Source organism: Canis lupus, chromosome 23 (assembly GCF_048164855.1).
Source record: "Canis lupus baileyi chromosome 23, mCanLup2.hap1, whole genome shotgun sequence".
NCBI lineage: Eukaryota > Metazoa > Chordata > Mammalia > Carnivora > Canidae > Canis > Canis lupus.
The window spans coordinates 21,406,978-21,422,796 of record NC_132860.1 but is presented as its reverse complement, the minus strand read 5'-3'; the positions used below and the strand labels follow the sequence as shown (position 1 = coordinate 21,422,796).

The 15,819-nt window shown below is 44.4% G+C and overlaps 2 protein-coding genes across 15 annotated transcripts in view; one reads left to right on the top strand and one right to left on the bottom strand.

Annotated features, from left to right (window-relative positions):
* The window catches only part of C23H11orf42 (chromosome 23 C11orf42 homolog), a 15,553-nt gene extending 13,226 nt beyond the window's left edge, over window positions 1-2,327 (top strand). The window contains exon 4 of the mRNA XM_072794305.1: window positions 6-2,327. Within this exon, the coding sequence (XP_072650406.1) occupies window positions 6-37 (32 nt within the window). The 3' untranslated portion in view covers window positions 38-2,327. The remainder of the gene's footprint in view (window positions 1-5) is intronic.
* FHIP1B (FHF complex subunit HOOK interacting protein 1B) overlaps window positions 1-15,754 on the bottom strand; it is a 23,534-nt gene extending 7,780 nt beyond the window's left edge. For 4 of the 14 annotated variants that reach the window (XM_072794287.1, XM_072794293.1, XM_072794290.1 and 1 more), the window contains exons 1-6: window positions 15,557-15,753; window positions 5,236-5,564; window positions 4,473-5,108; window positions 3,957-4,115; window positions 3,690-3,776; window positions 3,320-3,487 (exon numbers count right to left, since the gene is read on the bottom strand). In XM_072794287.1, the coding sequence (XP_072650388.1) occupies window positions 3,320-3,487; window positions 3,690-3,776; window positions 3,957-4,115; window positions 4,473-5,108; window positions 5,236-5,373 (1,188 nt within the window). In that variant the 5' untranslated portion in view covers window positions 5,374-5,564; window positions 15,557-15,753. Of the gene's footprint in view, window positions 1-3,286; window positions 3,488-3,689; window positions 3,777-3,956; window positions 4,116-4,472; window positions 5,109-5,235; window positions 5,565-6,921; window positions 7,005-11,280; window positions 11,388-14,818; window positions 15,233-15,530 lie in introns of those variants that run through there. The other 10 variants (XR_012015625.1, XM_072794289.1, XM_072794280.1 and 7 more) reach the window with 8 other exon arrangements.
* Between the last annotated feature and the right edge of the window lie 65 nt (window positions 15,755-15,819).

Here is a 15,819-nt window from a genome sequence, read left to right as displayed (position 1 = left end):
TGTAGGCAAGACATCAACTGTTCGCAGACAGGAATGAACCATGTGTCAGATTCTGTATTTCTACAGACCACACACGTCGGCAGACCCTCTGGCTATATATACCTGTTGGCAGAGCTTCCAACAATACTTAATGGAATGAACACCTATGAAGAGAGACCCTGAGAAATGCGGGGACTGAGTGAGTGGCTGCCAGGAGACAACAGCAATGTAATAAGTGAGGGAATGCCTGTCAGTGGAGACTGCAGCAGCACAGAAGCCAGAGGGAACCTGGAAGAATCCCAGCTGGGAAGTGGGCGGGGCTGTGAACAAGGAGTCTGAGTCACCTTCTCCAACAGTGGTGTATCTCTCAGGAGGTAGAAGAAAAAGAAGCTCAAGCACAGCTGACAGGAAAAGGAAAAAATAGGTGGGTCCAGAATAGAGGAAACCATTTGTTTTAGAAAATAAGAAGGGTAGTTCTTCGGTGGCTAGGCTAAGAGAAGAGAAGAGAACAGACACCTGTAAGCACTCCCTGACTCCTCTGAATCCCCACAGCACTTTCCCTCTACTTCCCATATGGCACCTGGAGCTCCCTGAAGACAATTATCGGGTCTTGGGCCAGGGCACAACTGCACAGTCTAGGCACTCATCATTTACTACATAACTGTGGAAGGATTAAAAGCCAAATGCAGTGGGAAAGAGATGAGACAGCAGTTTACACTTTGGACAACACAGATGTTCAGATTTACCCTAAATGACCATTTTAACTAGCAAGGAAAACATTCCCACTCACTGAAAGGTTGTTTCGTAGGTATAAAAATAGCCCCCCAAAGATGTCAGGCCCTAAACTCCAGAACCTGTAAGTATTTTACCTTACAGGACAAAAAAGTATGGTTATGGTTACGGAATTTGAGATGTGGACAGTAGCATGGATTACCCAGATGGACCCGTCTAATCACATGAGTCCTTAAAAGCAGAGAGCTTTTTCTAGCTGGGTCAGAAAAAGGAAAAGAAATCTGAAGCATGAGAGAGACTTGATCCACCATTGATGGCTCTAAGGATAGAAGGGGACCATGAACCAAGGAATTTGGTTGGCCTCAGAATCTGGGAATGGTCCTCTGCTGACAGCTGGCAAGAAAACGGGAATCTCAGTCCTATACCTAGAAGGAAACAAATTATACCAACAACCCTACTGAGTAGGTAAATGGATCCAGTCTTAGAGCCTCCAGAAAGGAACACCGCCCCACCAAACATTTTGACTTTAGCCTGACGAAATCCATATCATATACATATATATGATTACAGAGCTGCAAGATAATAAATTTGTGTTGTTTTAAGCCTCTATATTTATGGTAATTTGTTATGACAGCAATAGGAAATTAAAACAGATAGGTGCACAGACAGATGAGCTAGCATGATTGATGTTAAGCCACAGAAGACAAACTTAAAGAAGTTCAAAGTCGGGGCAACAGGATCAAGCCTAAAAAGGCCAAACAGTGGAAAGGAAAGCAACTACATCCTGAAATCAGAAGTGTTCCGGTTCCTCGAAGAAGCAGGAACCAAGAAGAAATACCCCAAGAACTTGAAGGCTCCTGAGACCAGAGGACCAAGACTAATAGAAACAAATGCCAAAAACGAAAGACAATGGGAGAGAACCAAAGAAGTGAGGATAAGATTAAGACAAAAGCAAGATGGATAGGTAGAGCCTGGCATAGGGAAAAGAAAAATCAACCTTAAGAAGGAAATCAATAGTCCCAAAACACAAAGAGGACATTCCATCAGGCCAAACAGATATAAGACCATAGTCTAACTTTAGCATAATGAGAAATAAAACTTTTTTGGTATCTTTATAAAATTAAAGCTTTGACACCAATTCCCTGTTGATTTTTGCCAATAATAATTTCTCCATACATGTATCATAATTACTTTTTGGAATAATGTAAAGACGTGTATGCCCTGTATATTATAATTCAAGAGATCTCAGGCAGAGTCTAGAAAATACTGTTGTTGCCATTTTTAAATTCTGAGTTGTGCACCTGGTTCAGAAACACTGGTCTCATCAGTCAGAGTGGAATATCTCATCTGTAACCTCAGTTATTCAGAAATCTCACCTATACAAAATATAGCTCTCCTGAAACCTCACCTACCACAAGGCTGACTACCAGGTATCTCAATTATCTTGAAGGGTTTTTCCATAACCTTTAGTAATCCAAGGACTTCTATTTTAAACATCAGGACCTAGGGAACTTCAATTATTTGTAAAAAGAAGAATAAGATACAAAAATAAGAAACAAAAATGGTTCCAGAGCCAACCAAATGCCGTAAAATCCATAATTAAATGAATGCTTTATTCCCGTAGAAAGACTCTGGGTCTTTATTACTTGGAATCTACTTACTCCTATTTCATATATATTTCTGCTGGTTAAAATCCAAACTTTTTACCATAGTCTACAAGGCCATGCCTGATCTGAATCTTACCTACCTTTCTACTTTCATATTATTCCCTTCTTTCCCTTGCTCACTACATCTCCAGTCATACTGGTCTTGCATTTCCTCAAATACATTCAGCTCATCCCCATCTAATGTCCTTTGCATGTTGCTCCCTCTGCCCAGACTCTTATATCACTTGTTCTTCAATAGGCAAACTCTCTCATGACCTTGAGGTCTTAGCTCAGAGAGGTTTCTGACCACCTTATTATTTTCTAAGCACCCTATTTAGTTTTTTCATAACAATGACCACAATTTTCAATTATTTTATTAATGGGCTTATGTATCTATAAAGGAAGCTCCATGAAGTCAGCACCCATGTCAACCTTGTTTACCATTTATCCTGAGTATAAATGTTCAGAAAGGAATGTTTAAGTAGGTAGGTAAGTGGATGGGTGCTCCAAGTTATAGCAGTTCAAATGCAGCAAATCCAAAGGGGAGAAAAACTAAGCATATCAGTAGCAGCAGGATCACCTATCAAAGCAGACACAAAACCTGGAGAAGTGATCTCAAGTCACCCACAGCAGGCCCCAGAACAATACACAGCTAAAGAGAACCTCAGGCCAATGCTACATTACAAGTATAGCACAATGGCAAAACCTCTAGTCACGAGGAGCGGCCAGTTATCCAGAAAAAGTAACTGTGTTCTAGATTCATATATTACAAAAGCAAGGGAGTAGATTAAAATCTGTACCCAAAATGGTCAAAGTTTAATACTGTAAAGTAAATGCCACCTAACTTTGAAGTGATTGCTGGAGACAAAGGCCAAAGAAGGGCAGACACACCCTCCCAGAACAACAGTCAGAGAGAGAAGATGGCTCACCCAGGTAAGCCAGGACAGAGGTAGGGGCCATACCCGGGAGTTGCTGCCAATTCGGGCAACGAGGGTGTCAAGAATGGTATGGGTGTCATGCCGGTGTAACAGCAGGAATCGCAGGAAGGTACGGAGCAAAGCAGGCTCTGAGATACTCCGTAGGAAAAGTTCCAGATAGGCGGTACTGGCGATCATCTCTTCCACAGACGTCTGGATGAAGGGAAGGGAAAGTTTGGAAATTTAGGGCTTCCCTGCACATATACTGACTCATTTTCCTTCTAAGAAGGAGGCAGGAGCAGACAGGATAGAAGGGAGGAGGACCCAGCCCACTGCCTCCCACACTGGTTCTGGTATTTAGGTCACCACCCCTTAACCTAATACCCTAATCTACCTTGCCACCCATAACTCTCACCTTGTGCAGGGCAGGGCCCATGACAGGCACTAGAAACCCATTATGGATATAATCAACTAGCTGCTTCTGCACCAAAGGATGAGCCACCTGTAAGGGTGCAAGAAAGAGGGTGGAGGAATGTGAGGTGGCCACTGTCTGGGAGTGGAATGTACAAAGCAGGCACCCTATCCCCAAAATGGCAGAATAGAACTCCAGGGAATATGCCCCCTTCCCCCGCAATATCCCCAGAATGACCAAGGGACCAGACCTCCTGGGAACCCATCCCACCTGAATGACTGCATTGCAGAATTCTAGGGAACTCATGAACAGCGCAAGTGCTGGCACTCCCAGCCAGTCCTCCCGTCGCAGGCAATGCCAATCATCCCCTGGAACCTCAATCTTTCGGGGCAGTGAGGAGTATAGGGCACTCAGCCCTGTGGCCAGCACCTGGGGGCCATCCCCAAGGACAAGTTACAAAAAGCGCAGACAATATAAAAATAGGGAATCAGGGGAGTTACTAACCCAGAGTTTTGACAGGAGTAGGGGAAAGAGCTATTCCTAAAGCAGATACTTAGTTACTGAATGTGCCAGGACATCACCTGGGAACACTGGCCCATGAAGAACCTTAGTACCTGTGCTATCCACCTAAGCCCATGTTTCATCCCCACCCCAACCCCAGGTACTTCTTTCAAACCCAAGGGGTCACTACCTAAAGGAGAAGGACCCAGTACATAGCCCCTCCACGTCTTCTGGATAGCGAGTGTCTACACACCATACCCCACCCCCATCCCAGGAGGTGCTGACCGGGCAGAAGTACGAGTGATCTGCAATGTAGCGGCCCACAGTGGGACTCCCAGCTGACAGAGCCATGAGCAGGAGTAGGGCGTCACGAGCCTGCTGGCCCAGCGTGCCCTCTCGATGGACGAAGGGAACAAGGCGAGAAAAGAGGAGAAGACGGGGGGCAGCTCCAGGCTCAGGAGGTGGCTGTAGGAAGAACTCGAGCAATGAAGGCTCCCGGGCCAGACACACACATAGCTGGCTGAGAAGTAGCACCAGGCCTTCATCTAGTGCTGGGCTACTGGGCACAGGGCGGCCACAGGCATCCAGCAAGGTCAGCAGAGCCTCACGAACTGGACCATGTCGCAACAGTGGCTGGCGAGCTTCGCTCACTAGCATCTCAAACAGTTTCAACTGCTCAGCCCGCCGTTCCTCAACCCCATCCCCAAGCTCATCCCACTGAAGCTGCCACGCCAACACACGGGTTAGCAGGTCCTCACGCAGAGCAAACTCCAGCAAGGGCCCAGGGGCCGTGGGGGCGGAGGGAACCGCACGATCTTCTACCAGCAGTGTCAACATCTGGTAAGTGTGGTTGCGCACAGCACTGAGATCATCTACACCCCCAGCCGCACGAGGTCCTTGCCGCTCCAGGATTCGCACCACCTGAAGAAGACAAAAGATAGAAGGAATCTAAGATGTTATGATGACTAAATGGGATGGTGAGAGAACACAGCAGGTTAGAGGATTCAGGTAGCCAGTAGATCAGGCCATTTTGCATAGAATCTCCTACCTGAGACCAGTGATTCTTGAAGACCATGAGGCAGGTCTCAGGATCAGCCATGACAGGGGTCTGCAGATTGGCCCCCTGAGGTACACGGTGCCCAGGGCCCCGGGAGGCCAATCTGCTCAGCCAGTTCATCCTCTCCATGAGGCAGGCTGGGCAGGGCCAGTGGCCAGAGGGCCACTCTCTGAGAATCTGCCAGCTGGAGGCTTTCTCCACTTGTATCTCTAGTCTGCTTCATCCGGTCTGTAGGAGCCAGTAGCTGGCCATGGAGCCAAAAGATATACCAGGCTAGAGTAGTAAGCCCAGAGGTCACTGCCTAGTCCAGACCTGCAAATCTAATTCAGAGAGAGAGAAAGGAAGAGATCAACAGGAGTTTGCCTCTCTCCACTCCCCAACAGGCAGAACTCAGAGCCACCAATCCACTGAAAATTCCACTCATGCATAGCATCTTAAACAGAACTCATTACTACCACCAAACCTGTTACTCCTCCAGCCTTCTCCATCTCAAGAAATGATACCAACATTCACCTACATGCTCAGGCCAAAAACTTGAGGATCCTCCTTATTTCTTCTTTTCCTTAATTCTAATACCTAATTCAACAGCAGCAAACCCTATCACCTATACCCTCAAAGCATATCTTACTATTGCAATTGTTTCCAATCTGGTCTCTGTGCTGCCAGTCTTGCCTCCCACCTCACCTCCCTGACAGGTATTTCTTTTTCTTTTTCTTTTACTTAGTTACTTAGTAGGCTCTACACCAAGCGTGGAGCCCAACTTGGAGCTTGAACTCAGGACTCTGAGATCAAGACCTGAACTGAGATCAAGAGTTGATACTTAACTGACTGAGCCACCCAGGCACCTCAGAGCAATATTTGTAAACTAAATTATGTTACACCTCTCCTCTTGAGGTGTATACCCACTGAATACTCTCCAATGATTTCCCATCACACTAGTAATAATCCAAATACCTTACCGTGGCTTTTAGAGCCCTATATGATCTAGTCTGTATTCACTTTCTACCATCCTCCTCCTCACTCATACTTTTCTCGTACAGGCCTTCTTGAATACGTTCTACTCCCTCAACCTGGAATGCTCTTCTGACCTTCACATTGTTCACAACACTCCATTGTTTCTGAATGCAATTTCCTCAGAGGCCTTACTTAATTCTATCTAACTAGCACATCTTTACTCTCTAGCTTCCTAATCTTACTTTTTTCTGAGCAGGTTTCACTATCTAAAGATACTTATTTGCTTATTTATTTGTCTAGCTTCACCACTAGAATACAAGCTCACTGAGGGCAAGGTTTACCTGTTTTGTTTACTGTTGTATCCCCGGTACCTAAAGCAATACCCAGGGACTCAGTAAATATTTGCTGAATGTACGAATGCTTAAGTAAATAAATGAATGAACAAATGAATGAACGATCAAGAAACCCAGTCTTGGGGCACCTGGGTGTCTCAGTCAGTTAAGTGACTGTGGCTCAGTTAAGTGACTGTGGCTCAGGCCATGATCCCCGGGTCGTGGGATCAAGCCCCCTGTGAGGCTCCCCGCTCAGCAGGGAGTCTGCTTCTCCCTCTCCCTGTACACCTCTCCCCGCCTCCCTCTGCACTTTTCTCATGCGCTCAAGCTCTCTAAAAAAATAAATAAAATCTTAAAAAAAAAAAACAAAAAAAAAACAGTCTTGGCATACCTGGCTGGCTCAGTCAGTAGAGCATGCTACTCTTGGCCCCAGGGCCAACGTGAGTTGGAAACCCACACTGGCTGTAGAGATTACTTAAAAAAAAAAAAAAAAAAAAAAAACTTAAAAAAAAAGAAAGAAATCCAGTCTTGATCCGACTCTAACCATCTGGGACGGCTGAGGAAGAAATTATTTTGTACCTGTCACAGTCCTTCCCTAGAAGCCTACCCAGTAGGAAATTACCCAATAGACCCTTAACTAGCTGAATATACTTAAGAGGTAGAAATCTAGAGCCAATCAAAAGAGCAGGACATTCATTTCAGCAAAGAACACAGGGACACATTCCCATATAGAGATACATATACCCCACTCCTGCCAGATATATACAACACTCACTCCTGGGGACATGACATGACACCCTCCCTAGAGAAAGGGGAAAGGTACCAAAATAGCTGTTGGCCTAGACCATAGCTCACAGCTCCTTCTCTATCACACCCCTCACCCCCTCAGTAGTATTCAGAGGAAAGGTGTGGTTCAGTTGTCCTTCCTCTTTAGGCTCAACAAAGGCTGAAGGAACCAGAGACCTGGCACCGCCTCACACTTTGCCCTCAGGTTATGTTAACACCATCCCCTTCCACCCAGATTCTCCATTACCAACTCACAACTAAAGGAAGGTAGCAACTAGGCTTAAGGAAACCTTTGAACAGGAGATAGTCTTCTATAACAAAGGGCAGAGCCAATCCTAAACAGCAGGCAGGACTCACTCACTAACTCTGTAACTAAGTACATCCATACTGATAAAGTACTGAGCACACTGCTAAATAATCAATGGAAACACAAAGACAGATAAAAACAGTTGGAGAACATAAATAAAAACTCCAATGAATATTACTAACAGAGGTATTTACAAAAAAGTTACAGAGACATGAAAGAAAGCAACTAATTCTGCCTGAGAGACTATAAGAGGTTCCAGAAAAGAGATGATGTCTTACTTAAGTCTTTAGCAATGAGATACTGGCCACAAAGGGAACAGAGGGAGAGGCCTTCATATTAAAACAGTATGTACAAAAATACGGCACCATGAAAGAACATGATAAACTTGAAAAACAGTTCCGGGTTTGGGGTGGCCTAATCAAAGACTACTTAGAGAAGAGAGATACAATATTTAGTTGAAGGGTAAATATGGGTGAAGGTTATAATTATCATTGAGTATCAAGTTTAGGTTTTATCTATTGACACCCTGGAAACAAAGGAGGTTTTCAGACAAAGAAATGACAAGATTAAATTTGCTTTTAAAAAGATGTCAGATAGCAGTATAAGATGGAGCAGAGAGAGGCAGATGGCAGATGAATTAAAGTGGTAAGAGCAAGATTAGAAAAGATAAATCTGAGATTCACCTTTATCTTAGCCATGTCCCAGGTGATAATGAAATTATTTACACCTGTAATATCTATGCCAATAATAGCAAGCTCGTGCAAAAGGGATCAGATCACTCCTTCTTCTTCACATTACAGTGCCAACACAGTGCCTGGCATTCAACAATGTTTGTGGAACTAAATGCTAAATTAAAAATAATTATAGTTAACATATATCGAGCACTTACTATGTGCCAGGCTCTATTCTAAGCACTATATGTAGTAGCTCATTTAAACCCCATAAAAACTCTAGATGTACTATTATCTCCATTTTACACATGAGAAAATCAAAACCTACAAAGAGTAAATATACTAAGTCAGCTAGCTAAAAGGAGGAAGACTGGGATGCAAATGCAGATACTCTGCATCCACTTAATTTAGCCAGGAGGTAGAAGCAACAAGACCTGACAAATGGAGGATAAGAGAAGACTCTAATATGAACTATAGGAGATTCAGTAAAAGATAATGCCATTAATGGGTCAGAAACATATAACAATAGTATAAAAGTGTTTTAGAAAAGAGGATGAATAGCTTTGTTAAGCTTTGAGACACCTATAGGATATCCATAATGTTCAGAAAGCAAATAGAAATATTATCCTTGAGCTCAAGAGTGAAATCAAGACTAGAGATATATACTCAGGACTCAAGAGTTTATATAGGTGGTAGATGAAGCTATGCGATGGATGGAATCAAACAAAGACATCAGCAGATCTTGAAAGGAGCTGAGGATGACATCATGAGGAAAACCAGAAATTAGGAAAGCAAAGGAGGTGTCTTTGAAGACTGTGAAGGTAGCCAGAAATGGAAGGAAAAATCCAAGAAATAATGATAATCTAGAATTCAAAGAAAGGAAGTTTCAAGAAAGTGGAGACTGCCATAATCATAATGTATAGTCTACGGAGAGACTAAGTAAAATAAAGATTGAAAATGATCAGTCAGTTTTAGCAATCAAGTTTTAGATAAACTTAGGAAACTAATTAGTTAAAGAATGACTAAGCCACAGAAGTATAAGACACAATAACAGGAAAGTCAGTGACATAGGGAGGGATGAAAATAGGGCAATGGCTTACAGAAGCTAGGAGGGATGGGAGGAGTCAAGAGAAATAGCTTTTACTCTTTGGTTTGGTTTTATTTTAGGATGGAGAGCCTCAAAGATGTTTGTTAAGTGAGGAAAAGAAGTATGAAGAAAATAACAGGTTGTAGATAAATGAGCTGGGGATAACTGACAGAAAAATCAGATACAGGACTAGTCTGAGAAAAAGAAGTATTACTACCTTCTCTGAGAAAGGAGGAAAATAGTAATAAAGGAGGCGTGCCAGTTCAGGTAGATCTGAAACAGGGAAGCTAAAATCTTCCCACCTAACCTTCCCTCACTCACTCACCCAAGAGAGTAGGGGTGAGGCAGAAGAGGAATGAGAAGGTGATAGAGCCACAGAACGGATGTTCAGTCTTTCACACATGATTTCCTATAAACCATCAGTCATACAGTCTAGTAGCTACCAGCGGCAGGGATGTGCTTAGCCATCTGCCCAAGTCCTTATGCTACCAAGTAAGCACCGGCTGGGGAAGGCAAAGCCAACAGTTGAGAATACTGGTAAGAAATGTCTTCTTTTACGGGCTCTCTCACTGCTAGTAGCCCCAGGAGACTGCATCCTTCCTTACTGATTTCCTGAACTCTGCCCATGCCTTTGTAAAACAATCCCTTTATTAAATTCTTCCCAAACCAAATTTGTGCAATCTGCCCCCTGCAACTGATACAAGAGCATTACTGGTTACGGAATGCTTCTCAATCATATCTCATTTGAGGACTGAAAATAGAGGCCTGACGGTCAAGTAAGAGTAACACAAAGTAGTAGGTAAAGAAGGAGCTCTGGTTTGAATCTCAGTCCACCATTTTCTAGCTGTGTGACCTTAAATAAATCATTTCACACATGGGAGCCTCAGTTTCCTTACCTAAAATTCCTGATAAAATAAGTATTGTCAGTATTTTAAAAATTAAATAAAATAATCTATGTAGGGGGGCACCTGAGTAGCTCAGTGGTTGAACATTCTGCCTTTGGCGCAGGTTGTGATCCTGGAGTCCTGGGATGGAGTCCCAATTGGGGGACTGCTTCTCCCTCTTCCTATGTCTCTGCCTCTCTCTGTGTGTTTCTCATGAGTAAATAAACAAATCTTTTAAAAAATAAATAAATAAATAACCTATGTAGCATGCCAGGCATATAAAGCAGGTGCTCTGTAAATGACATTTTCCTTTCTCCTTTCCCTTTCCTGATCCTACCTGACCAGGGTATCCTCATCCCTGACTTAGAGGAGATCTAACCTGCTCTGACACATCCATCCCTACCACCTCCCACTCAAACTCTGGTGAGCTGAAGAAGAGCCAAGCATCCAGTTTCAGCAAAGTAAAGCTTTAACATGTCCAAAACTAAACTGTCTTCAGCTCCTAGAATTCAATTCCAAAGATTAACAACCAACTCTTACCTTGCATATAACTGGAGTGCCCACTTCTGCTTCACTGCTTGACCAACAAAGGGCACTGCTCACAGACGCAAGGGGAATAGCCTCCAGGACCTTTCTTCATCCCCCCACCCCCACCCCAACTCCAACTCTACTCAAAGAGAAGAGCCACACTGAAATCAGTGTCTCAGAACACAAAAGCTAACATGTAACCCGGGCCTCCTTCACATACTGCAAAAACACAAAAGAAGACCATAGCTTGGTGTTCCTGTCACCTACTTAAGACTTTCTCATTCCCTGTTAACCGTACAAAGTTCAAAACGAGACAAAGAGAATGGAATTAATACCCTATTACTGTGCCCTTTCCTCTCATTACAAAGCCTAGAAAAAAAGAGTTGATCCCTCTTTCCAGATTTATCTTCAGGCTCAGCCACAGAGGAAAAGGAAGAAGAAAGAGCCAATCTGTCAGAACCACAAACAGCCAAGGTCAGTCACTCACCTTACAGCACAAAATATGGCCTTACAGGCACATTCAGCAAGGGTGTCCACCAACCTCAGAATAGCAGGCACAGGGCGGGAAGTGGCTCAGTCTTATGGACCTTTGCCCTGGGAGAGGCAAAAGAGGGAGGGAGCTATGAGCAGGGATACACACCTGCAATACCTACAGCAGACAGGAAGACCAAAATGACCTTTCAAGAACAGGTCAGTAAAATCCTGGCATTTCTTTCCCTACAATAGCTCTTTCTAGGCAAGATGACTGATTACTGACATAAGAGGATTGAATAAGCCATTATCCTAAATACTGAAAAGTAGAAAGATCTGATTAAAACCTCATAGGAATACAAATGGTAGGGGGTGAGGGGCCAGGAGAACCTCACAGAAGCCTCCTAACCTAGAGCTCAGCTTACACATAGTCTCCCTGCTTGTCCATCCCTCATGTATAGGACAAATGGGCTATCAGTGTGTGATCCCAACTCACTCCCTCCCCTCTCCCCAAGAATCTCCGTTTCTTGCAGGGATCTCACCTGACTCCAGGACACCCTTTATACAATGTGAACCTCAATCACAGTGACTCTCCTTTACAGCAAGGAAGCTCCATGTCACACGTGGTTCTTTCTCCACCCCTCTTGGGTGATGACAAAGATGTCAAAAAGAGGAGGAGAGAATGAACTAGATCCTAAAGAACAAGGAAAGTTCACTGGGCAGAGAAGAAAAAGTATTCTTAGTAAGGGAAACAGCTATTACAAAGATCTCAAGGCTCAAAAAAGTAACATGTTTGTTAGGGAACTGTGAACAATTTATTCAAGCTAGAACACAAAATAGGGAGTGGCAGGAGACAAGGCTGGAGAGGTGAGTTCAGGCCAAATGATGCCATATTAAGGAATTTGGATGTTGTCCTACAGAACACAAAGAGCCAAAGTTTTTAAGCAGAGGAGCTCCATGATTACATTTGTATTTTTAGAAAGATCATTCTAGGGACAGACTAGAAAAGAGCAAGTCTGAAGGCAGGAGACTGTTGGGGGTGGAGGGGAGTCCAGATGAGAGACGAGGAGGAAGTAAACTAAAGCTTTACAGTGAAAATGTAGCCATGGAGATGAAGAGGAAAATAATTTGGAGGTTAACATACTAAGATTTTAGTAACTGACTAAATACAGGGGGTGAAGGAACAGAAAGAATGAAGATAACAGTGAAGCCTTTGCCTGGACTGTGATACAGCATGTGGTACAACAGCACACTCTCAGAGCAAAGACAGTGAGTTCTATTCTGGACATGTAAATCTGTAATACCTGTGGAGATATATGGCAGAGCACTGAATATATATGACGGGAACACAGAGAGAGATTATATCCTCATGATATGCTTTTGTATTTCACACTCTCTCTCTAAATTAAAATTATCTTTTCATGTATCTACCTCTCCCAACCTGAGTGAGAATTCCTTGAGACCTTAGACGACCATGTCTCACTCATCTTATCTCATAAAATTTAAGTTTCAGACTACATACTGAAAAAGTATTTGCTAAATGAATAAATGAATTCATATATGAATGAATGAATTTGCTTTCCTAGCACTCAGCAGAGTACCTGGTGCATAGCCAAAGTGGAGTAAATGGTTACATACAGCACTCTAAATATGTTTCTATCTCTACATCACCATCCTCATTTATGTTACTTCTCAGATCTACCACTAGTCTGTATGTCTAAGTCAAAAGCCATTTTACTTACTGTACTACTATTTCAACAGAGTTCAGTATAGTTTACCAAACCCAGTGCTTTCTCCAGAACACTCAAGAATTTGGACAGTCCCTAAGAACCCTCTGATGACTTGACTAATCCAACCACCATCACAATGTGATCCAGGTATTACGTGATCTGTTCCCATGTCATTGCCACAATATTAAACAGAACCCTCATCTTGGGCAGCCCCGGTGGCTCAGTGGTTTAGCACCACCTTCAGCCCAGGGCCTGATCCTGGAGACCGGGATCCAGTCCCACGTCGGGCTCCCTGCATGGAGCCTGCTTCTCCCTCTGCCTGTGTCTCTGCGCCTCTCTCTTTCTGTCTCAAATGAATGAATGAATGAATGAATGAATGAATAACGAACCCTCATCTCTGTGGCACTCTCAAAATCTCTTTAATCTCTTTTGGAACCACATTAATTATAAATCATTAAAAAATGCTTTTTGCCAATATAACGTCCTCCAGGTCATCACAACTCTTCCCAAACCTAACATGTCTTTTACTCCACATGGCTTCCACTCTCTGCTACAAATCTTCTTTCCCCAAGTCACTCACTCTCAGGAAACCAAAGTTTGGGCTCAGCTTTGTCACTGTCACGATGTGACCTCTGGTTTATGAATGATTCATCATCTATAACATAAGAATTCCTGCCCTTGCCTACTTCACAAAGTATGTAAACCCAGTGAAATGTGAGATTGAATGAATGCTGTTCAAATGTCAGAAGTTATCTAGAATTACTGTCTAAACACAGGCTTCCTAAAAACATAACAACAACAGCCACACCATCATCACTCTAAATTTCTGCATTTCAGGAACCAGTAAAAATAATTTCTAAAAATTTTTGAAAATAGGCTTGTTACTTTTTATTTCGGCAAATAAGACCATTTCTTTAAAGCCCACCATCTACTGTCACCGTTATTTCATCAGTCAGAAAGCACTTTAACACTAAAAGAATAATCTCAGAATGAACTTATCCTTATGGAAAACTCATGTTTCATGTCATCTTTCTCTCTTTCCTCCTGGATGGATGAAATCTTTATCGTGGACTGACACTATCCTTGGCCCAATGTTTAGTAGTCACTGCTCCAAACCCTGTCATGATACATGTCAGTTACAGGGTTTTGCTCATCAGGGTAGGCGGTAAAGGGTTCCACCAGCAACAAAATGTTTGGCCTCCAGAGAGAAGCAATGGAAACATACCACGGGTCAGAACAGTTGGTTCTGAGGCTGAGACTCTAGAACAGAATGGCAACTTGGGCTTTGGCTGCTCCTCATTCTCAAGAGAATAGTCCTGATGGGAAAGGCCTAAATCTCCCTGAGGTCGGGGAAGGATAGTATCTGGGCTCTATGGTCAACTGCCACTAGAGAGGACAATTTAGTGGTGAAGTGCCATCCCAGCTGTCTGGAACTTATAAAATGTTCATGTGAGTATGGGTTGGCAGGGAGAAAGGGATCTGTAACATACTAATAATAAAGTGAATCCAAAACTGTGTCATGGACAGAGGAATGAGTTGCAAAGGGACAGGAGAAAACTTCTGCGGGCGGTATATGTTCAGTATCTTGAAAGTGGTGACGGTTTCACAGATGTAAACATATGGCAAAACTCATGTACAGGTTACCTATGAGCAGTTTATTGTATATACATTTACCTCAGTGAGGTAGGATTTTTTTTTTTTTTCTGTGAGAAACTGAGAGCAAACCCATTCTGTTTGAGACCCTAAATATAGTGTTGCATGTAACAAACCACGTGACTTTCACGAAAGTAGAATTAGCTACTGAAAACGGTTAGTCCAACTTACACGACAACCCTCGGAGTCCCGCAGCCAAGCATAGGTGTAGGTGAGGGGCAGCAGGGGAGTAAGGATGCCCAGAAGCAGGTGGAGAGAAAACAAACGAGAGGCTGTCACAGCCAAAAAAAAAAAAAAAAAAACAACTCCATGCGAGGGACCATCTCCAAGTCTGGAGTCCCAAAGAGGAACTTGAGAAACTGGCAGTTTCAGTGATTACTCTGGTTGAAAACTAAGCCTCAAGAAATGATTTTATCATAGTTATTACTGCTCGTGACGCCTTCATTTTTCTGTCCTCGAAAAGCCAAGTGCACGACACTCGCACCCAAGCTGTCCTACTCGGTCTGCAGCTGGGCAGGACCCTGGGCAGGACAGTCCATCCAAGTAGGCTCCGGAGCCAACCTCAACGTTACGGATCCTCGTCCCTTCCCGCACGCCCTACCCTCAACTCCCGCATCCACGCCCCAGCAGCCCGCACGCTCCTGCCTTTGCCCTCTCCTCTCCCCTCCCGCACAGGCCGTACCCTCACTCAGCTCCCAGGGCTGCCCTCACCCCTGCCCACAGGTGCCTCAGCCCCTCCATAGCCGTGTTCACAAGTCCCTTCCCTTGGCCCCTCGAGAAGCACCCCCAGCCCCTCCTCCCTTGCCCGCTCACCCTCCGGCTCTCCCGTGCTCTCCTACCTGAGACACTCACACCGGCCCCTCACCACATGCCAGCCCCTCACCCTGTCCCCTCACAACCAGCAGTCACCAAGTCCGCTGCCGTCTTTCGTCAGCTCCTCAGCCTCTCACGCGCCTCTCCGGGCCCTGCGGCCCATACTTGCCGTTCACTCACAGAACCCCGACCCTGACCAGGCCCGATGGCCGCAGCCCTGCTAGGTGAGCTCAGGCCGCCGCCATCGCTCCTCAGGCGCACCAGCCGCGCCCCGCCCCGCGCCACACGCAACCCGCGCCCCCGCGCACCCCACGTAACCGCCCAGCGACGCACCGCTGGGCAGTGGCGTGCCAGCTCAT